General features: G+C 32.6%; 1 protein-coding gene across 1 annotated transcript; it reads left to right on the forward strand.

Moving 5' to 3' along the window:
• The first annotated feature begins 4,742 nt into the window (after nucleotides 1–4,742).
• LOC109119593 (uncharacterized) lies at nucleotides 4,743–24,673 on the forward strand. The gene has a single exon (XM_026030278.2). It carries the CDS (start codon nucleotides 18,097–18,099, stop codon nucleotides 19,321–19,323), a length of 1,227 nt encoding a protein of 408 aa, XP_025886063.2. The 5' UTR covers nucleotides 4,743–18,096; the 3' UTR covers nucleotides 19,324–24,673.
• The last annotated feature ends 1,023 nt before the right edge of the window (nucleotides 24,674–25,696 follow it).

The raw sequence follows: 25,696 nt of genomic DNA on the forward strand, positions 1-25,696 counted from the left end.
CAAAAAAAAATTTAGACTTCACATCAACCACAATGGATGACTCGGAATTATGATGGATGATGACACCCTTCTAGTCAAAAACCCAACCGGACTAGCCTATGCAGATCAAGGGCGAACTCCATTTTCTCTTCTTTTACATGCGACACATTACTCATAGATACACGACTGAAGGCATCCCCAACCACATTCGCTTTCTCGGGGTGGTTAATGTACCATGGTTTCACAGTACTTTCCATGTTATTTCCTTAAGTTTAATGTGTGTCCAGGTCCTCTTTGTAGTAATTTAAATGGTTTTTATCTGTGTTTTAATGGAAAGTCGTCCAAAATAGAAATGCAGAAGATTGTGCAGAAGAGGTGACCTATGTAGCCTTTGATGGCTCATTGTTCCATCAATGGTTCGTAGGTGGTGATCATAGACTGGAGGTTTATGAATCTCGAATAAACTCGGTGAATTATGACCAGGTGTGGGGATACAAAAGGATCGATGGTCCGTCGACTGATCCAAGAACTGTCCTGGCAAACCATCGATCGAATCAGAGATTAGGCCCAACAACCGAAATTGAAGAAAAAACTAAGTGTCGAACAACGAAGGCATCAACGGACCTTAAGTGTATCGATGGACTGTGCTATTTGTCCATATATTTGATCAGAGAAGATGCAAGGATGAAGGCTGATGAAGATGATATGTATGGACCGATGGAGGTAGTCGACGGTCCCTTATTCCATTGACGCACCGTTAGTGGTGTCGTCGATTCAAGAGGCTTTTCTGGACAGACTTCCCTTGTTTTAAACTCCTTTTAATTTAGGATTTTATTATTATAAATAGGGTTAAAAACCTTGTTTTTGGGGTTGGACTTTTTGTTATTTTTCATTCTCTTGTAATGGGAAGTTGAACTGATTGTTGGAGTTAGTTCAAGTTTTCGAAATCAATTCTCAATATATTTTCGTTAATTCAAGTGTTACTTTTTGGATTTTCTTAAAACTTGTCATGAGAAGTACATGATTTCTTGTATAACAACCATGAACTGTGTATTTCTAAGCATGGGTAACTAAATCCACAACTAGGGTTGTAGGAACCATGGGTTATTAACAACATAAAACAAGCTAGATATCAATTCTACAATAGTTTCTTGTATGAATTCGTAATTCTTTCGTTTAGAAGTCTTTTTTACGAGTGCACACGTTAGAACTTGCCCTATTTCTACTTGTCAAACCAAGGAGGTAATTAATAGGAAAAGAATTATCAATATAAATTTAGTATACACTGTCTAATAGGCTAGTTTCAATTGGTTCGAAGTAGTAACTTAGCCATACATTGAATACGATACCTAATGTGAGGTAAAAGGTAAAGTTTGTAATTCTAACACACGTAGCCGGACCAAGGTATGAATTTAAATTCTCTAGTTGCAGGACCAAGGAATTAGAGATACCTAACTTATCACTTTGCATGCAAGACACTAGGAAAGAATTGATATATCTAGGATAACCGCGTTATGAACCTATGGGGAACATGTAAACCCTAGTTTCTTTCATCACTTGATAAAAATCAAAGTTTTAATCTTGCCACTTGTTTACTTAGAAATAATTGAACACATTTATTTCACAATATCCCCCCTTTTAATTAATTATTTTCGAAAAGGACTTGACTAAATAGACTTAATTGTAAACTAAAGTTATGTCGAAACCATCTTCCTCGTGGGATCGACCCAACCTAACAATTGGGTTCTTTACTTGATACAAACCAGTATACTTCTTTAGGGAAGTATAATTTGAGTGTAGCAGTAGTAAACAAAAGTCATATCATAATATTTTAAAATCTCTAACAACCTTTTTTGGCACAAATTCAAATAATTTTGATTGAAAATATATTGGAGACTCTTATGATTCGTGAACACAACAATGTGTATCTCATAAAGATATTGTGTCTAAATTTTTATATCAAACACTACAACTACTTGTTCAAAGTCATGAGTTGGGTAGTTATTCTCATTAACCTTGAGTTTCCTAGAAGAAAATGATATCACCTTACCATCTTTGATGAGGACACAATCCAAACCTATTGGAAAAGCTTCACAACAAGTAACAAACCCTCCTGTACCCTCTGGTAAGGTCAATACTGGAGTGGAGGTGAGTTTATCCTTCAATAAGTGAAAGATCTTTTCACCTGATTCCGACTATTAAAACTTGGACTTCTTTTGAGTCAAGGTCAACAATGTACATGATATAGATGAAAATCCCTCAACAAATATCCTTTAGAGTCTGACTAAATCCAAAAACCGTCGGATATCAGCAGGACTCAAAAGTTTAGGCGAACTTTTGACCGTATTCTCCTTTCTCAGATTGACCTCTACACCTTCACTAGATACTATGTTACAAAGAAACTCAACTGATGTCAACCAAAATTCGCATGTACTTAATTTGACAAAGAGTTTGTTGTCATTGAGGACTTTAAAAACTATCCACAAATGGTTTACATGATCATTCACACTCTTAGAGTATATCAAGATGTCGTCAATAAAGACCATCAAAAACAAATAAAGAAAACTATTAAAAACTCAATCCATAAGGTCCATAAAAGCCACCGGGACATTTGTAAGACAAATGAACATCACTAAGAACTAAAAATGACCATACCTAGTTTGTAAAGCAATTTTTTGAATATCAAGACCTCTCACCCTAAGTTGGTTATAACCTGACCTCAATTAAATTTTTGAAAAATAACTCACTCGTTGGAGTTGGTCAAATAAAGCATCAATCCTAGAGATGCTTATTATTTATACTGACCTTGTTCATTTGCTGGTAGTCAATGCACATTCAAAGGGACCCATCTATTTTTTTCACAAACAACACCGGAGCATCCCACAAATATATGCTAGGTTGAATAAAACCATTATCTAGGAAATCCTTCATATAATCCTTTATTTCCTTTAAGTCTGCCGGGGCCATTCAGTAAGTAGGGATTGAGATGGGTTTTTAATACGGCAATAAGTTAATACTGTAATTATAACACCTATAAAATGAACTAGGTTAATCTAGAGACTAAAATATGTGTCATAAGGTTATAAAGTCCTAAAATTGTCAATAATAGTGTTCGAAGTCAGTTTGAGGAGTTTGGAAGTGAAACATCCAAGACACCTGGAAACTAGTCGAAGTTGAACTAGTGTATCATAGTGTTTTGAATTGGAGTTTTGGGGGATGGTTTGAGGGTGAAATTGAGTATTAATGCTTCACAAGCATAGCATGAAATGTAAAGCGTTGAAACGTTAGAGAACAATGCCCCAAGGACAAGCCAAAGGGTCCTTGAGAAGGACACAAATATGGGCCAACCAAGTTGCCGAGCCAACAAAGATTTAGCGATGGCTGCGCGTCGTTCCAACCACTCTTAAAAAGCAAAATCTTTTCCCTGTGACGCGTGTACAACACAAAAAATTTTGTCTCAAAGTTTTCTAGAACCAACAATCAAAGGTGACACCGCGATGCGCAATGTTTTACCGTATTTGATCACGTCATTTTTAAGTCAAATTTAAATCGGTTAAAATGTCCATTGACTACAAGGGTCTTTTGTATAATTTTTAAATTACTTGTTGATGGTTATTGAGTCTTTTTAAGACCTTAAACACACCAATCAAAGTCCAAAAAGAAACCTCAACTCAAAACAAATCATCTCAATTCAATCTCCCCAAAAACCTCCATTGGTGAACTTGGGAAGCTCCAAAGAGAAGAGTGATTTTTTATGTTTTTCTCCATCAATTTCATGAGATTTTCTACACACAATTTCAAATGGTTTCCAAGGAAGATCAAAAACCTGAAATCTTCTATTCAACTTCTAGCCATAGGTTCATGCATAAAATATTTTTAATCACTGAATTATGATTGAATTGATGTTAATTTGATGGTTTTAGATAAAGAGTTCAATGAACCCTTGAAAATCATGAAATCCTTATTTTGCTTGTATCATGGGTGATTTGATCATGTCTGAATTGTATTGAATTCTTGTGTAATTTACTTTTGGCTATTGAATTATGTTAGAAGCATTATAGAATTGTATGTAGGCTTTCTTAAATTTATGAATTCCATATTTTATTATATTGGATAATAGTATATTGTGATTGTGCATTGAATTGATCATGACTAATTGTAAGAGCGTTTATGGACTGTATTGATTTAATTGGCTATGGATTAGTGTTGGTGTGGATTCGAATGGTGGTATGTTCATCTAACATTCTAGATATTGTGTATTATAGGTGTTTCAATTATGAAGTTTGGTATGGTCCACATATGGTTGTGGAGCTTATGTTATAAACTTTTGAAGAATGTGGCCTCGTCGAAATTAATTTATGAATTGTGAAACAATGTGGCCTAGTCGGCATTACTTTATGAATTATGATATTATCATATTATAAAATATATATGGGATTCTTATGAAGGTCAATAGGACTTATATGTTTATGTGAACTCAAAATATGTGTTCTTCTAATTGAATATATGTGATGATGATAGGTAATAGTGATGTCTTCATGTGAGTATACTTGATGATTGAAGTGTCAATCTTCCTAGTTGACTATATTAACATTATGATGAGTCTTAATTATTCTTTAGGAGTGTACGCTGACATGTAGTGTACTTAGTTGACTCTATATGCTACTTGAATGATACTGTACATGTGATAAGATGTAGTATGTGTGTCTTGTTTAGTAGAGATATGTCTTCTACATGATACATGAAGAATATGGATATGACTCTTGAATTAGTAGACTAAAGAACCTTTGTCATGAATGTGTATGTATGCTTGAAACATGATCTAGAACATAGTCAATAATGTTATTTATGTAGAACATTTAACCTAGATAGAATGTTATGATATCCTTGAAGTTGAAAGTTGTAATGGTATATTTCTTGTGTGAATGTTAGACTTCGTAGTCGGTTGACTCGAATGGCATGAAATCATCCTTAGGAAAGTCATGAGGCTATCCTATTTGACCATTAAGTGGAAGACAAGTGGACCCCCTTGGTAAGGTAAAATATGATTTGGTTATGTATTATATATGTACCTCTTCATATGCACCATGATTTAATTTACTCTATGACAACAAAGGCTAGCCCCGAGAGAGTATGCTTGGGGAGTGAATGTTCTTTAGATGAAACTAGATTAAAAATAAACTCTTGATATTACTTAACCATGTGCCTACATGGGATGTGTCCTAGTTCTACCCTTGGCAAGTGGAACACCCTTTATTGGAGTAGGGTTGACTCACAATTTCATGCCTAGCTTGTATGATTTGTTAGTTATTGTCTATTCTCATCATGTGGGATACATTCTAGTGTTGGAAAAGTACTATAGTGTGTAGGTAATTGAATGGGACGCTATGTAGACATTGCACGAGTAGGATTTGAAGAGTTTAGTATGTAGGTTCCCTAGGTCTTCTCGAAGATCATTACGTGAAGTCATTTATTGTTGAATATCTCTTAAATGGTTTAATGAACATAGTGATTTAAGTTAATGGTATGTTAATGAAAAGGTATTTATCTATAGTAGCTTTAAGGATTGATTATGTAGGCTTGAATAGGGTATATGGATACTCTCTTCTTGTCTAACTTAGGTGAGTCTTAGAGTAACTCTAGGTAGAGAGTCTAATGATTAAAAGTGAATAATCTTATCTAAGGTAGTCCTTAAAGTCACTTTGGATTGGGTGAAGGGGTTGTATGGGTGGACGCTTCATAACTTAGTCAAGTGGACCTTTGAATAAACTTTGGTAGGAAAGTCTCATGATTATGTGATTTGGAGTGATCTTGATGCTTTATTGCGTGATGTGACTATATGTGCTTATGTTAACTCGTAACTGACTATTATTATTGTTTTATGAATTTTGTTATTCAAAAAGAGCATGTTTTATACATCCTTTTAGCATTATTTTATTGTATGTCACCATACATAGTGCATTTTAATGTACTAATTCCATGTAGTTTATCTAATATATAAATGTGTAGGTGGCATTTGAGAGGATTCATTGAACTAAAGCTTGGATAGTAATATTCATTCAAGAAAAGTTAGGGTATCTCCTTAATAGATTCGAGTACATCAATATGTTTAGTTTTTTTGTTAAAAGTATTGTAGTAGACTTAGATATTTCTATTTTGTTGATGTATGGTCCGTGATGAAGATACTCGTGTGTCAATGATGGTGACATTTGGACCTAGCCTTTCCTTGTTATGCTCTATGTAAGATATTTGGAGGTATTACCATTTCTTGTGATAAGTTTTAATTTTTCACTACTTTTCATACATTTTGCAATGAATGATGTCAAAGGGCTTGTACAAGACGTCCAGCAGGTCAAGTACACCGTGCCACGATCTTAGAATAACATTTCTTCTAGGGTATACTTTTGGGTTGTGACAGTAATCAATTTCCCACTGGGAGGAATTACGGGTAAGTCATCGGGAAAATCTTCCAAAAAATCCTTCAATGCGGTAACCAACACTGATGGAGTAGCATCAGACTCAACATTCTTGACTCTCACAACATTGTAGATAAATCTCTTAGAATCCACTTAGAATCTTCAAGATATGAAAATATTCAACTTTTTTGGAGCTAAGTTTCTCCCATTCAGTTGTAAAACGAACTCATTAGGAAATATAAACTTTTCTACCTGAGTTTTATAATAAATGGAAGTAAAACAAGCATGTTGCCTATCCATCCCAAAAATGACATTAAAGTCGAACATGTCAAAATCTACTAAATCAACCAATGTGACTCTATTGGGCAATGAAATGGGACAACCCCTATAAACTCTTTTTTACAACTATGGAATCACCCACCGAGGTAGAAATCAAAAAAAGTTCATGTAATACATTTGGAAGTATATATAATTTCATAGACACTAAAGGAGTTACAAAACACAAAGTGGCACTGGGAGACAACAATGCATAAACATTTATCGAAAATACTTGCAGCATACCGGTAACATCATTTGGAGAGATCTCTTGATCACCTCTGGAATGAAGAGCATAAAACTGATTCCTCTTTAGAATATCGGGTTTCGTAGAGCTTGCTTGTTCTTGAGAATTCACCCTCCATTGAGCTTCAACATAGGGCAGTCCCTCTTCATGTGGCCACTCTTACCAAAACTATAGCAATTACCTGTCCCAACTTGGTACTTGCCTTCATGTTTTCAACCACACTTTGCACAAATAGGCTTCTCAACATAAGAACAACAACCTTTTATCTCTTGAGACTTGTGGGCACACACTTTACCTTCGTTGACCCTTGGAGGCTTAGAATGAACTATGTCGGAAAACCTCTTCTTGAACCTTGTCATATCTTCTACCACATCTCTAGCCTTGGGGAATTTCCATCTTCGGCCCTTGTCCTCTTCAATACCTTAAAAACATTCTTAAGCTTTTGTTCTTCAAATTTTTTGACGTGAACCATTAGACGAGAGATGTCCATGCTAGGAATAAACATAGCAGACCTACATTCATTAACCATATGCTTGGATATCCCCATAAAAAATTATTCATCTTAGCCCTAGAATCCGCCACCATAGTAGGAGCACGTTTGGATAGTTGAATGAACTTGAGGCTATACTCCTTCAATTTCATACCCCCTTCGTGAAGGTTGATGAATTATTGTATTTTCCTCTCCAGTAATTCCAAGGGGAAGAACTTATCAAGGAAAGTCGGTTGGAATGAAGCCCAACTAACCAGACCTTCTCTAATGGGTCTCTCATCCTTACATTGGTCATACAAAACATGAGCCACATAGTTGAGTTGGTAGCCGGCCTGTTCCGTCTTTTCTTGAGAAGAGTCACCCATAACATCTAGAACCTTAAATAGTTCATCAATGAACTCTTGTGGGCCAAAGTTTTCATTGTTTTGATAATATTTATTGGCATTATCGATGTTTTAGTTATGTTAGGTCTCACTTATTTGATAAAAGGTCTATGAACGTATATGGATATTTTTGAAACATTACATATCTTTTCGTATTTCTTAAATTTTTTGTCAATTAAATTATGTCACAGTAGGGGGGTTATTCCTCGTTAAATTCCTAATCTAGAAGCAGTAGTGCTAGCATAGGAGTTCACTTGTACCCTTGTAGACCTAACACCTTGAGTGGCTAACACATATGTCAAGATATGAACAACCGCTCTTATCTCAACATTAGACATAACCCTTCTTCAATAGGAACTTGAGGGTTTTGAGGAGTATGAGAGGAAACCACCTCATTCACATTCTCTTCAACGGCCCTTCTACCATTGTTCTTTCTTGTATTCATCGCCTATAAGAACAATAAAAGGATAAGAAGAAAGGATTAGATAGAGTAAAACTCTTAGGCACGACTAATGAATATCAAAAGAGTTAAAGTTCCTAAGTATCTTGTAGCATATTATTCTTAAGTGTTGAGCGCTTGAAACCCATGAACAAGACTCTACTTGACGTGGTATTTTGTGACATAAATCCTACATTATTCTCAACCTTATGCTTATACAAAGTTGTTACCACTTGAGAGCACCCCCTAGTCGTAATTGGCGCCTATGTCCTTACAGATGACTTAGACAAACCCTTAGCATTCTTCATAGCATGTAAAATAGAATACAAATGCAGAAAAATTATAAGTTTTAATTTGGAAGTTCAACTTTGCTTCATATATGAAAATAAAGTCTCATTTCGTCAATTCATAACATATAAACATAAGAAGATAGAAATTGAGGACTTAGCCCTTACACCAATAATGAGTGTAGAATTAGAAAATACAATAATTTATTCCAGCTTAAGCAAAGAACTAAAGTTAGATCATAAGGGTTTTGTCCTCGGACATGAGGACTCACTAACTTTGAGAAGCAAGTTCCAAGTATCCTTGAAAAGGGACCTTGATTCGTTAATAGATTGAGCCTACATTGTTTTTGAAAAAGAGAATTAAATATTGGTTAGTACATATATGTACTAAGTATGACTTCTATGCATAAAAATAATCAATGTATATATAGAAAAACATTTTAGTTAAAACATGCTTTTTAAAAGGTAAATGCAATATACATATGAAGTAAGCATCATTATCCAACCCAACATGATACCATCCCCACATTTAAGCAATCCAAGAAAAAATTGTGCAATGTAAAGAATAGAATCCCCTAATCTTAGTCAAAGATAAGTATCACTTTAAGCAACAAACTTTATACATACATGAAAATCTCTTATTTTAACATAACTTGCTATATTCATATAGGTCATACATAGCTTAACGTAATCACATAATCACAAAAAAAATACTAGAACCATCCGTTAGGATCCCACAACTGCAATGAGTTAGTCCCATACCCTCCCTCACACTAAATAGAAACAACCTCAAGAAAATCAATAGTGAGAGTGCAGACATTTCCCTTATTCATTTATTTTTACATTAGGGGAAAAGAATGCATTAATTGACATTAGACCGTGTGAGAAACTTTGAATCCGGTGTTCTACTCTCCCACCGAAAAGAGAGGGCTAACACTTACATATGGTGTAACCGTTTGTACATAGATAACTAGGTGGATCCACTAAGCTAGAGTCCTATATGGGCACATAGTTAAGGGTCAAGGAGATTGTTACTAAAAACCCTTACTTGCTAAACTAGGGGTTTCCATCTCTTGAGACAACAAATATCTTAGGGAGTTCGGACTTGCTAAACGTGAGGAAACCCATGTGGGGAGCCGGACATACTAAACGTGAGAACCCTATCTCATTTACATGCCCTTTCGGTGCTCAGCATCTAATCTCTTTAGTAATCATCTTTATTAATCACATACACTCACATTAGCCTTTACTAGACCCTTATGCAATCATCTCATCATAATAACTCATACCTGATGACAAGTGAGAACAATCCTTTCACTTCAGAAACACTAGCAAGTGTTTAAACCTTTCAGTCAATCAATGTATTATAATCATGAGAACTACCTTTCCATCATTTAACCATAATACCATAACATACATTAATACTTCATAGTTGATTCAAGTGTATAGGGTAAAGTATGAGGGGACCTTTTCATCAACACCATGACAACACATTAGCTGGAACATCATTACTATCTAAGTAATTCATCTTTCATAATTGAGTTCAAGGAAGAACCAACATTCATACCTTTTTGACATTCATTGTACTTCATACTTATAACACCCAAGAATGCATAACCAATACATAAAATAATTTAATTCATGAATCCATAAAATAACTAACATCAATATAGATAATTGACATATTCATCATGTTCAACAATTCACCATACCAATTCAAGGTTTACATGAAATTGTGGAAGAACATGCGGAATCAAATGGAATCTTAAGTGAATAAAAACAATTTACCATAATTATATACTTAATTAATATTCAATTAACATAATTCATCATAGTTGATTTAGAATTTCGTTATTCAGAGAAGACCCATGTGTAAAGGAAAAAACCCCAGTTTTGGGGAAGTTTGGAAACACCTTTTAATGGACCTCCTAGGGAAAGGAATACCAAGAGTGAAAGAATTCATACCTTAAACAAGATTTTAGACACTAATTTGAGTAGAAAAATTGGGGAAATAGCCTTCTTCTCCAAGCTTCTATGCTCTTCAATGAAGGTTGAATCGTGAGAATTCCAGGTAGAATTGAGAGTGTTTTGGGGGTTTTGAATTTAAAAGTGGGAAGACTTTTTTTATGTGTTAAAATAACTTAATAAACCTAAAATAAATTAATTTAACTGACCCTCCATTTAAATTTCCGAGTCTTGAATTTATTAAACCACCATTGGCTTGGCCATGTCTTTCACCGGTGTGCAGGCACCAATAGACGCCCATGATCGACAGTCCATCAATCAATGAACGAACCATCTTGGCACTCCGTACTCTTTATCATACATTCCTCAAATGGATCCAAATCTCCATAATACTATGTTTGGACTCAAGACATCCATGAATGGGGAGTGAATCCATCAACGGGGCGTCGTTTGCACTCGTCAAGTGTATTCTATTTTTTACAGTTTTTCAGTCAAACGTTTGGATCCTCCTCGAGGGCCCTTAGGATTGTCCTTGGGTTGCCGTACACAGAATTTTTGACCCTAAACATGCACTAAGGTTTACTCTTAGAGGTTTTACAAGTTTTATGTTTCATACGACACTCCCAAACTTTCACGAGACCTAAGGAATTCTACATGTTCAATTTCACTAGTTTACGGATGTCATGGTTGTCCCATAACGTTTAGGATCTAATACTTCTAAATCATTTTTATTACATTAGTCTAGGTCGGGAAACATTATTCAATAAGTAATTTTCTTGTCTATGTCACTTAATTTTTTTGGTGTTATAATGTTGATTAATTCGTCTCATGAAGCCTATAGCAAAATCATACTTAATGCACAACAACATGAGGAAAATATTCATATCATTCGTTTCCTTCAAAATTTAATCTTTTTGATGAACATGCATCTATATGGATATCATGGAAACACATAAGACAGATATGACTCCAAAATCATAGAACAAACATAGAGAAAATTACATTCAATAACTGTAGGAGTAAGAGGAAAAAGTTGAGCATATCGAACAATTATATATATCTATATAAGTATTTTGTTTTTGTGTCGGCTGAATATCAGCCATATGTACAAAGTAATAGTCTTTTATTTTTGTCGTGTTGTGTCGGCTGTAAAAGGTCAATTATAAAAGTCGTAAAGTAAATAGTAAGTGTGTCGGCCAATAATAAAGATAGGCCACTAAGTTTTTTATTTTTAGCGTCGGCCAAATGTAAAAAGGCCAAGTGCAAAGTAGGTGTCGGCCATTTTTGGCCAAAGAGGTAGGATTGTTGTATATAAATAGAGGGTTTCCCCTCATAAATAAAACCACTAATCTTCCATCATCTTCTCCTCTCTGTAATATTTTCTCTTTCTTTACAAATCCGCTTCCACCCCCAAAATTGGTATCAGAGCTAGCTAACTAATTAAGCTATTAACTATGGAAAAAACTGGAGCTACGAATCTACAAAATTAGGTATACACTCTCAAATTTATGAGTAGCTAAATAAATTTATTCCTGAAAATCTCTTGTTGATTATAATTGTTTATCATGACTTAATAATGTTATAATAAGCATCTTTAGAAGGTTTGCTACAGAAATATTCTTCGAATAAGTATGCCCTGACTATGTCATCCTAAAGTTGAAATCGGTAGGCAAGACGGCCGTTTAGGGGAGTAAACAAAGTTGAGGCGCTGTTAGGGTAACTAATCAAAGAAGAAAGCTGTAGTAGTGACTAGATTAGATGATTATTAAATCATTATTATTTCATAATAAATAAATATAATCCATTAAGAGGTTGGAAGGAATAAAACCTTTTAGCAAAAATGAATAAAATGAGTACCTATTTAATAGATGATGATGATAATTATAAGATATTACTACTCTATATACTAAAAAATCTGAGTACTGATATAAAAAGAGAAATTTATGACAAATTGGTAACATATGAAATAATAGAAATAACAACCCAAGGTTTGACTGAGCTAACCATACAAAGTATACAAGATGAACTTTACTATGACATGTATGATTTATATGATGATATAGATATATTCAGAGACCAATGATAAATTACGAATACTTACAATATTGGGTAAAAACTATAGAAGACATAGATCTACATGAAAAACTACTAATTGAAAATTTATTCGATTAAGAACTCGAGAAGTTGAAAATCTATAATATATTATAAACAATGCTAATGAAATACAACGATTAGATCTACTTAAAAGGGAATATTATAGGAAAACATTTTATGAAGAATAATACAACACCAAGCAAAGAAACTAAAATAACAAAAACCAAGATAGATAAAAAGGTACGAAAAATATGAAAAAAATTAAAATCCTTATATATAGAATATCAACTATAACAACTTATCAAAACAAATAACGATAAAAAAGATCATTTGATAAATATAATTTCGAAAACAGAATACAAATATGTTTGTTATTTGAAAAAACAGTATGAACAAAGAAAAATATAAACAACAATTAATAGAAAAAATAATGGAAAAAATAACTGAAAAAGAACAAGAATTACAACATAGAAAAAGAAGATTAGAAAAAAATATATTAGCAGGAGCATTTAATAAATCAATACTAGCACAAAGAAAAGTTATATTTATGTTAGAATTAGAATTAGATTGTCTTGAATATGAATTACAACATAATATAATACATAAATTATAATGAACAAAGAAGAATATGCAGTAGACGAAAAGACATATGAAAACCAAGACGGAATGATAATAAAAATAATATTTTCAAATTTAGGAAGAAGATATAAAAAAAAATAGGAAATAATCTATACTAGATGTTAGAAAAAGAAACAGCAAGATTAGAAGATAGTTTAACAGTCATGATAAGAATAACAAAAGAAAATGAAGAAATAGACAAATCAAAAGAAATAGAAAAAATAAAAGTAGAAGCAAAACAAGAAGTACAACATTTAGAAGAAATAAAAACTACAAGAATAAACGAACTAGAAAAAGAATTAGCAAGATTAAAATTGTTATATGAAAATAAACAAAAAGAAAAACAGATAGAAAAAGAAAAAGAGCTAACAAATAAAATAAACAAAATGGAACAAAAATTAAATGAAGATCTTGAGGCAAATGAAGTAAATGAAATAGATGAAAATGAAAATGACCAAAAATCAGAAATAAGTGACATAAGTGAGACATATACAGAAATTTTAGAACAAGTAAATAAACTAAAAAAATTAGAAATAAACACAGGAGATATGAATAGACCTAGTACGTCAAGAGTAAAAAGCTCAGATAATAGTCCCAGAAATAGTCCTAGAAGTAGTCCTAGGTGGACACCACCAACTTATTATACAGAAAGTTATCAACAATCAGATAGAAATAATGCAATATGGAACAGTAGATTAAATAAAAATTGGATACCAAAACCAATAAGTGAACAATATAATTTCTTAGATTTAGATTGTGTCACAGACATAAATAAAGCAATATTATTATGGACAGGAAATATATCTAAACAGTTAATAGATAACAAAATAGAAACAACAAAAACACCAAGATACATAGAAAGAACATTCGTAGGAACAGCAAAAATTATGGATAGAAAATCTACCCTCAGAAAGTTTAGAAGTACTTAGGAATGATAAGAAAATGGATGGATCCTCATCAGCAACAAATATAGATATACTAGACAAATGAATCAGCAATAAGAAGTGAATTTGGAGGTATGACCACGGATATAAGTGAACAAAATAGGGAAAAAATAATAAATAGACAACTTATGACAAAATTAGCTATATGTAAAATGTGTTATATAGAAGAATATACTTGTGCATTCAAAGAATATTATGACAAAGCTAAATACAATTTAGACGAAGCAAAAGAAATAAGAAAACAATATTTTACAAAATTACCAGAACCATTTAGTACAAAAATAATAAAGGATTGGAATAATGAAGGAATGGTAGATACTTTAGGATCTAGAATAAAATTTCTATCTCAATGGTTTACACAATTATGTGAGAACCAAAAAGAAAAATTAAAAATGGAAAAAGTACTAAATAAAAATTTATCATGTTGTAAAAATAAAATGGCACCACAGTTTGGGTGTACAAATAAAAAACAAAAATTCAAAAGATATAAAAATTATAGAAAAAATAAAACTAAGTATAAATATAAACAACCAAGACGAAGGTATTATGTAAAAAACTATAAAATGAAAAGACCATATAGACCTAAAAGAAAAATATCCCAATGTACATGTTATAATTGCAAAAAGATAGGACACATAGCTAGTGACTGAAAATCCAAAAAGAAAACAAATTGCAGAAATAGTTATAGATGATGACGAATATATGCAAATAGAATACATAGACTATGAATTAAGTGAAAACGATAGTATATATGAAGTATCAGATATACAAACTAAAAATGAAGAAGAAAATATTAATATAGATAATAACGAAACAGATGAAGAAATATAATGTCTGAAGATGAAATAAAAATAACATCCAAGGAAGATTATCAAAATGAAGAATTATCAGAACAAAAAATTATATTTGATAATACAATTTTTGAACAAATAAAAGGAAAAGAATTAGATTTAATTGTTGAAAAAGTACTTGAAATACCTACTTAAAGAAATAGGTTTAAAAGACAAAAAGAAGAATACTATGTAGTTAGTCAGAAAGAACATATCATACATTGCAAATATACAAGAGGAAAAGCATATATACCTATACTAAATAAACGAATAATAAACAAAGAAATACAAGATATAAAAGCTAAAACACCAATAAAATATGTACATTTAGGAGGAATAGAAATATTAATAAAAGCTTGTTTTAGAGAAGGAATAGATACACCTATTTAAATATATTTAGCAGATGATAGAATTATACACCCTATAGAAAAAAAGCGTAATTAGTGCAGTAAAAGGAAACATAATATATCAAAAATTTAAATTTATAATAAGTGTTAATTATACAGTACCATTAAAAGATAGAAATATAGATAAATCATTAGTCTTATATTGGAAAATGTCTGGAATAGAACTAGCACCAGGTAGCAAAGTATTTACAGCAAGATGTAAAAACCTATACATATTAACAACAAAGCATAAAATAACAGCAAGAAATAAAATTGATAAAATAAAAATAGAAAATCCTTTTGAAAAAATAATTATTATAATAGACAATAATGACTATAGCTATAAGGAAATTGACATAGAAGAAGATTTAGAAATTGTAAAAGAAAGATTAAGCACTTCAAGCGTACCAAATATGTTAACAAGAACTACCTCATCAAGAATGAGTACATCTAAAAGGAATTATGAAATCCCACAAAACTTATTAGATAAGGAAGAAATAACACCATATCATTATTACATAGCAGGAATAATAGACCAAAGAAAATATAAAATCTTAATAAATACAGGACAAGAATAAAATTACATAACAAGAGAGTTAGTATTAGAAGAAGAAATTATGAAAACAGGACACATATGCCCTGGATTACCTAGTGAGCTAGTAAACACAAATGAAGAAACAACGGAAAAAGAAATAATTATAGGAGGAATACCCTTAGTAATATCATTTAAAATATACCAAGAAAACCATAATATTACATTAGGAATAAAATGGCTAGAAAAGGTTAAACCATACAACATAGAAAATGAACAATTAACAATAACTTGTCAAAATAAGAAAATAATTATAAAAAGAACAAAATGATTAATGAAAATATTTATACTTGCAAAGATTATTGTAGAAGGATATCACAACAGATATTATACTCTTATGATAGATACAGGAGCAGAAGCAAATATATGTAAATATAATTGCTTACCAGAAAATAAATGGGAAAAATTAAAAATACCTATGGTAGTAACATGATTTAATAACGAAGAAAGTATGATTAAATATAAAGCAAAAAATATAAAAATACAATTATGGGATAAAATACTAACAATAGAAGAAATGTATAATTTTGAATTTACCACAAAAGAGATGTTATTAGGAATGCCATTTTTTTCATAATAACAAAGACATATTGGTGGTTTACCACACCATGCGGAACAAAATAGGAGCAAAAAGAGTAAATAATAAACAACGAAAACCTATGGAATGGATAAAAGGAAGTGAAAAAATAAACCAAAAAATGGAAAATATAAATAAGAAACAAATATCACAATTAGAAATAATTATATTTACAATAGACAAAGTTAAAATAATTAATGAACAACTAGAACAATTATACAGTGAAAATCCATTACAAGGATGGGAAAAACATAAGAGAAAAGTAAAAATTGAATTAATAGATGAAAATAGTATAATAACACAGAAACCATTAAAATATAACTTTGATGATTTAAAAGAATTTAAAATGCATATAGATGAATTATTAGAAAATAATTACATACAAGAAAGCAATAGTAAACATACAAGTCCAGCATTTATAGTTATAAAACGTGGTGAACAAAAAAGAGGTAAAAGTAGAATGGTCATAGATTATCGTAATCTAAATGTTAAAACTAAAACATACAATTATCCAATACCAAACAAAATACTAAAAATAAGACAAATACAAGGATATAATTATTTTAGTAAATTTGACTGTAAATCAGGATTTTACCACATAAAATTAGAAGAAGAATCTAAACAATTAACAGCATTCACAGTACCGCAAGGATTCTATGAATGGAATGTATTACCATTTGGATATAAAAATGCACGAGGTAAATACCAACATTTTATGGATAACTGTTTTAACCAGTTAGAAAATTGTGTTGTATATATAGATGATATATTACTATATTCTAAAATACAAGATGAACATATAAGATTATTAGAAAAATGTATACATATAATTAAACATTCAGGTATAAGTTTAAGTAAAAGTAAAGAAGAAATTATGAAACCACAGATAGAATTTCTTGGAATACAAATAGATAAAAATGGAATAAAAATACAAATTCATATAGTACAAAAAATAATTACTATTGATGAAAATATAGATACAAAAAATAAATTACAATCATTTTTAGTATTAGTAAACCAAGTAAGAGAATACATACCAAAACTAGCAGAACATTTAAAACCACTATACAAAAAACTCAAAAAAGAGAATATCATTTTGACAACAAAAACAAAGAACACATAAAAAATATCAAAAAATTATGCAAAAAATTACCAAAACTATATTTTCCCGATGAAAGTAAAACATTTACATATATAATTGAAACAGATTCAAGTGACCATAGTTATGGAGGAGTATTAAAGTATAAATATAACAAAGAAAAGATAGAACACCATTGCAGGTATTGCTCAGGATCATATACTAAAGCACAAGCATAATGGGAAATAAATCAAAAGGAATTATTTGCATTATATAAATGTTTGTTAGCATTTGAACCATATATAGTTTACAATAAATTTATTGTAAGAACAGATAACACACAGGTAAAGTGGTGGATAACCAAAAAGATAGATGATTCAGTTACAACAAAAGAAATAAGAAGATTGATATTAAATATATTGAATTTTACAGTTACAATTGAGATTATTAAAACTGATGAAAATCTTATTGCAGACTACCTCTCAAGAAAGAGATATAATGAAAGATCTATTGGCAATGATCACAAACCTATGCCAGAAAATAGAAAAAATAGAGACAGAGGTACAAAATCTGAAAGCTAATAGTCAGCAGCATGACTCTAAAAATGCGGAACTACGTCCTTCGGCAGACGAAAAACAACCAGAACTAAAGGGAGACGTTGGGAAACTCCTTAAAACCCATGACATTACTGATGTTGCAGGTACAAGCAAAGGAGTTATGGAGAAACCTACACCAAAAAACACAAACCTAAATAGCGTATTTACCAAACCATTTACTCCAAAGGTACAGATAATAGATACTTCAGCACCACAAACATCTCCGCATGCAGCTAGCCTTTCAGCACCACAAACATCTCCGCATGCAGCTAGCCTGCATAAAGAGAAGAAAACATATAACCATATATCCCGAACATATATTGAAAACCTATTCAAGATACAAAACTTTTTGAATCAAAAATCCAAATCTACCACGACATTAGAAAAAACCCAAGACTACCTAACCCAAAAACTACAAGTTTATAACAAGTTAATTGCACAACCAAAAACTAATCCAAACCTAGTAAAAACTTGTTATAACTATGGATTATTAAATACAGTCTATACATATACAGGTGAAGAAATATGTGGAATCCCAGAGGTCCACAAAGCATTTTTAATATATAAAAAGTTAACAAAAGGAAACTTATTTTTCATAAGATTCTACACAGCACCAGCGGAGATACTCTATGATGAAATAAAGCCAATGATCCAGATAGTCAAAATTGGGCTAACGTGGGAAATGATAATCCCAGAAGATATAGGCCAACAGCCAGAGATAACAAGAGTTGAGATACCCAGTTTCTATGCCAATAAAAGTATAATTGGATTATCAACTATTATACAAGAGCTAGCAAATAACTATCTGCAAGGCAACGCCATATGGAGTTATTATTCGAGAGATCACTTAATGATATATGCCAATTCGCGAGAAATAAGACAAGCAGATATGGAAGAAGTCCAAAAATGGATTTTGTCCCTGTTAAAACAAAAAGCTACGCCAACAACTAGAGCAATAAAGCAAGGATTCATATCCGAAGAACTAATGACAAGATATTGCAAGCTAGTTGGGCACAAATACCCAGACCATATTTGTTCAAAATGTAACCAAGGGGATGACATAATCCCTGAGGTAATTTTAGAATAAAAAAAAAAGGTAGTAAAGTATTTTATTTTTTGTGTCGGCTGAATATCAGCCATATGTACAAAGTAATAGTCTTTTATTTTTGTCGTGTTGTGTCGGCTGTAAAAAGCCAATTATAAAAGTCGTAAAGTAAATAGTAAGTGTGTCGGCCAATAATAAAGATAGGCCACTAAGTTTTTAGTTTTTAGCGTCGGCCAAATGTAAAAAGACCAAGTGTAAAGTAGGTGTCGGCCATTTTTGGCCAAAGAGGTAAGATTCTTGTATATAAATAGAGGGTTTCCCCTCATAAATAAAACCAAAATCTTGATCGAATATTTTTCATATGAGAGACTATCATCAACTCCCAAACCCTGTAAGGGAACTATGGATGTCGGATCACCAAAACACTTTTTCAACATAGATACATGGAAAATGGGATGCACCGATGCAGAATCATTTGAAAAAATGTAACTCCTAAACAACCTTAGCATTACACTTCAAAATCTTATATGGGACTAAGCTTCCCTTTCTTAACAAACCGCATTACACTCTTCATGGGTGAAATTTTCACATAAAATCAACCATTAACATCAAAATAAAGAACCCTTCTTCACACATCGGCATATGACTTTTTCTGACTATAAGACATTTTCAACCTCTCTTATAAGTCAAACTTTCTCAATGGCCTCGCGTACCAACTCGAGAACTATCAAAGCAATTTCACCCACCACAAACCAACCTATGTGATATCTTTACTTGGTACCCTCCGCATGCCCATCGATTCGGGGGTGATGGGTCATACTAAGCTTAACTTAGTTAGAAGACCCTCTTGAAAAGATTTTCAATACTTATAGGTAAATTGGGTGTCACTATGACGCCTCGAGTCACCCCTGAGACGTGGACACGGGACCTAGGACAACAAGTGATCCCAAGCTAACCCTGATGGCATGATCATGTGTATACTAGAGATAATAAACAGGTGTGGAAGCTAAATCATAATTAAAACTAAATATGGGAAATACCCATATACTACCACAGAGATATATGAAAATTGATCAAGTTAATACAAAGAAGATGTTAACTCAATACTAAGCTGAAACTAACTATTCATGAAAATAGCCTATAACTGGCTAGAAATGTTAGGATATGTCCCAGCTAAGTCTAGCAAAACTGAAACTAAAGGACTAAAAATACTGAAATAAAATCATGTCTAAAGTTCTTTGAGAATAAGGATTTACCATTCTGCTCAACCTGAAATGGGGAATCAATATAAGTGTGATATGGAAATTAAAAAAATTTGAACCTACATAACAATTAGATATAGCGTGCGTTTGTGTCCGTACTTGAAAGGTAACAAGCATGAAGGATAGACTAAAGTTTAAATAATGCATAACTTACCAAAGTAGTAAAGAAATTATATAATCTTAACATGATATAGATTCCTATTTCTTAGATAAATAAATGCAGTGACCAATTTATAACATGCTTAAATTGAATACTAGATATACTGATAAATGGTCAATGCAATGGAATTTTATTGAACTGTGAGAGATACTTATAACCAATAATAAAACCACGTGAGTTAAATGTGGATTCTGATGGATACACTCCATCGAGAAGACCCAATATACCCTGCCAAAGGTATAAAGGCATGCTGGCGTGATCACTAAGTTGATGCCCACAGAGGGGACTTACAACCTACTTGGCTAGTAGTTCTAGTACTATTTGGGTATGATGAACCCTAGTGTGATTCGGTATTATTCTAATCCTACTGAATTAAGTACTTAACTTATTATGACTGAGTTTTCATAAATACTAGATATCTTAACTGAACATGCAAACTAAGAATAGAACAATTAATATGGTAATGATGCATTAATAATTGAGGCATGTATAGTTAAATAACTGAAATACTTGAACTAACATGTGTAATTCAATAACTAAAGATATACATAGCTAGGGTTATTAAATTCATGCAATAAATTGAGTAATAACATGGTAATCTGATTTGGAACTTGTTAATAAATAATTCATGATGATCCGGTGTAATTCTAGAAATCCTAGGTGTATTTATAATAAGGTAATCAATAAAATTACTTAATTATAGGGACCCAATGGGCGAAATAAACCCACTAATGAAATCCTATATACCTATTGATGAGTTCAAGTGAGAAATCTTTCGATTTTGGGGCTGGCATAGATGGAAACTTCCAACATTATTAAACTAGCGTTCTTGACCTTTTCCTTCTCTCTTCTTCTAATTTTTTATGTTTTGATTAATGATTTTTACTTGGGTAAATCCTAGTTATGTTTCTATGTTTAAACTTAATAAAACGTCATGATTTAGGGTCTAAAGAACATAGCTTTTGGGGACAAACGAACAAGGAAAATATCAAATGACCCTGACTTAAAAGTTTGTCAAAACCATTGACAGATTTGATTAATGAACGATCAGTTTACTGATGGTCGATACTGGTCGACCATTATCTCTGACTTATAACGATAAGTCAACTGCTGAGCTGACGGAGTGGACTAATCGACCATTAGTCAACTAAAGATCTGTACTGGTTCATCCTCGTTTGCAACTAAGAACAAGGATTTGACTAGTCTATCCACGGAGTAGACTAACATACCGTAAGTCGATTGACGGTTTGTACTGTCCGACTATCATTCACGACTGAGAATTGGGAGTTTTATGGACCATCGATGGAGTCCAGTGACTGACCGTAAGTCGATTGATGGTCTGTAGTTGGATCCATCGTTGGCACCTACAACTTCTTAAAGTCTTAATTTTTGGTCTGTTTTGGATACAGAGTGTTACATTATCTACCCTTTGCAACAATTCGTCCTCAAATGAAGACTAAACTATCTCAAATAGAGGGAGAGGCTGTAATCCCTACCACTAAACATTGAAAACTAAATTTTTGAGTGCATTGAGTTCCAAGAACATACAAATATGCTTAAAATGTAAGTAAAAATTGAGAGAACGTGATTCTAATACTGAATTCATGAATAAATGACTGTAAAACAATAGAGGAACCATTACCTCAATATGGAGTGGACTCAGAAGGAAAGATGTGAGGATACTTAGATTTCATAGTTGCTTATGCTTGCAAGTAGCTATCTCTACAGACTACCTCCTTAACAAAACCTTCACTAAAGCGACTTCTTTGTTTCTCAACCTTCTAACCTAATGGTCAAGGATCTCAACTGATATATCCTTAGAAGAAATACTATATTTCACAGCAACACTATTTAATGGCACCATGGAGGCTAGTTAACCCACACACTTCTTCAAAAGTGAGATGTGGAAGACCGAGCACACTCCTGCTAGTTCTAACAGAAATTATAAATCATATGCCAGTTTTCCTACACTTTTCAAGATTTTATAACGGCCTACATATCTAAGACTGAGCTTCCCATTCTTGCCAAATTTTATCACCCCCTTTAAAGAAAACCCAATGATCAACTTGTAACTCTAAATCCTTTTCTTAAATCTGCATATGATTTCGTATGACTATGGATTGTCTTAAGTCTATCTATAATGAGTTGCACTTTCTCCATAGCATAAACGATTGAATCATGTCCTTAAGAGAAGCTTCATATACTTCAAACCAACCAACAAGAGATCTACATCTATGCCCACACAATGCCTCAAAAGGGGCCATCTGAATGTTGGAATAGTAGATATTGTTATAGGCAAACTCAATAAGAGTAAGGTGATCATTCAAACTACCACTGAATTCGATTACACAAGATCTTAATATATCCTCTAGGGTCTTAATTGTACGCTCTGCATGTTCATCCGTCTGCGGATGAAATGTTGTGGTAAGGTTAACTTGAGTACCAAGACCCTTCTGAAATGACTTCAAGATATGAGAGGTAAACCGAGGACTTCTATCGGAGAATATAGACAAAAGAATCCCATACAACCTCACAATTTCACTAATGTAAAGCGTGGCATAGTCCTCTGATGAATTTGTAGTGTTGACTGCCAAAAAGCGAGAAAACTTAGTTATGCTATCAACTATCACCCAAATAGAATCATGTTGTATGCGTGAAAGGGGTAACCCTATGATGAAATAAATATTTATAAATTCCCACTTACAAGTAAGAATGTTTATGTCTTGAGTCATAATGTGTATGTCTTGATTCATACCCCCTCGTTTCTGATGTTCTACCTTGACTTGCTGGAAATTGGGTCACTTACTAACAAAATCTGTTATATCCCTCTTTATGCTATTTCACTAATAGACTTCCTGTAGATTCATACATCTTAGTAACACCTGAATGTAAAGAATATATAGTTGTTTTTTTAAGAATATGTTGTCTCAACTCACCCACATTGTGAAAACTACCTTGGTAACGAAATACACCATCTCCCCCCTTGGAGTTTTACTTCCACTCTCTGATTATAGACTGCACCCTTAAGTTAAAGAAAGATTGGATCACACACTTGCTTTTCCTTAACCTCCAATACAAAAGAAGATTCTTCCCCATTCTGAACTGTTACACCACTATTTGATATGCTCATAAGTAGAACTCCCGAGCGAGCAAGCCTGTGAACATCTTTCACTAGTTCCTTCATTTCTTCCTTAACCTAGGCTACACTACCCAAAGATAATCTGGTAAGAGCATGTGCTACTTCATTTACCTAACCAGGATGGTACGTGTAATGACATAAAGTACACCCTAGTCATTACTGGCGTCGTCGTCCTCTATGAGGAAAAAGACAAGCCCTTTGTATTTGTCATAGCACATCACAGGTAAAAAAATATGGGAAAAATTTAAACGTTTTGTTAATATAGAAAGGAGGTTTACATAGACTTCTACGTAGGAATCATACATAGGTTTCTCGAATAAACAACATAAAATACATAGGAATTTAGTCTAATACTTTGTCTCATATTAAACAATCTAATGAATGAATCGCAATAGTTTAAGCATAGCCTTTAGTCTATTAGAATATACCATATAGGCTACAATGAAAGTCTCAACATCAGAATCGACAATTCCCACTCTCTCACGTTTATCTCTCCACTCTCACGCTCAATCTCACTTATTATTTCTCATGTTTTTTTCTGACAAAATAGTATACAAAAGCATAAAATAAATCAAGTTCTTCACCCATGAAGAACTCAGACGAAATTACACGAAAAGAATTGTTAATTGCACACAGGCTAAGGGAGGTTGTCGTTGAAGTGGAGTTGATATTGAGGAGGCTTAGACGTGTTCTTGGGTGAAGTTTTTGGGAATCAAGTCAAGATTTTAACATAAAAAATGTATGGGTTCTCTTCCCCCTTGGTCCCTTTCCGAAGAGACCCCTTATGGTCAGACAAATCTATTCCAAAAAACTAGGATTGTTCCCTGTTGCATGTCCCTGTCACTAGCTCCCATTGAATCATAGGTTGGTATTGTTTGCTGGTAGAAAACTAGGGATGAAATGTTTTTTTGTAATGATTATTTGTTTATATGTATCTTTGGAATTATGTGACTTAAATTGATGTTTCTTAAAATGTAATTTCGTGTGTATGTGTGTGTTGTCGTGGCTATTCTTCATTGTTTAGGACTTGAAATGGCATGATAGATCTTTATATTTCATGTACACATGTTGATGTAAATGTGATGTTTATATGATTTAAAATGTGGCTGAATTGAGGGATAGTCTCTTGTCTAAACGAATCATGAAAACACACCTAAAATGTTGTAAATGCACTACGAAATTCCACTAAGAACTAAGGGGTAACTTGATGAAAGGATGCTGAAAATTAAAAGAAAATTTCCAGCTTCTAGTGATGAATTTCGATCAGCAAAGAGGGTTCAAAATTTTGAAAAAAAAAATGAATTAAAACAAGTGAGGTCATGGAGTATTGAACCCATGACCTCACCATGTTAAAAACCATGGGAATAAAGAAGTAAAAAGAAATGTGGTGGCGGGGATTCGAACAATGGTATTGGCTGGAAAATGTAACTTAAAATGGAAAAAATAAGAAATGGGAGGAGTGGGATTCGAACCCACCACCTCTCAATCAGATTTAAGGAGGAGAATAAAAGAAAAATAAAGAGGGAGGCATGTGGGAATCGAACCCAAGATCTCTTAGGCAGATTAAGGAGGAGAATTAAAGAAAACTAAATGGGGAGGCATGTGGGAATCAAACCCACGACCGCTTAGGCAGATTAAGGAGGTGAATAAAAGAAAACTAAAGGGGGAGGCTTGTGGGTATTGAACCAACGACTTCTCACGCAAATTTAAGGAGGATAATAAAAGAAAAATAAAGGGGAGGCATGTAGAAATCAAATGCAAGACCTCTTAGGTAGATTTAAGGAGGAGAATAAATGAAAAATAATGAAAGGCTGTGGGGGTTTGATCCCACAACCTCATAGTCAACTCGAAATA

Source organism: Solanum lycopersicum, chromosome 1, assembly GCF_036512215.1.
Source record: "Solanum lycopersicum chromosome 1, SLM_r2.1".
In the NCBI taxonomy this organism is placed as follows: Eukaryota; Viridiplantae; Streptophyta; class Magnoliopsida; order Solanales; family Solanaceae; genus Solanum; species Solanum lycopersicum.

Excerpts from the sequence above, each read along its gene's own strand:
- LOC109119593 (XM_026030278.2), top strand. The coding sequence starts at position 18,097 with ATGAAAATCTTATTGCAGACTACCTCTCAAGAAAGAGATATAATGAAA.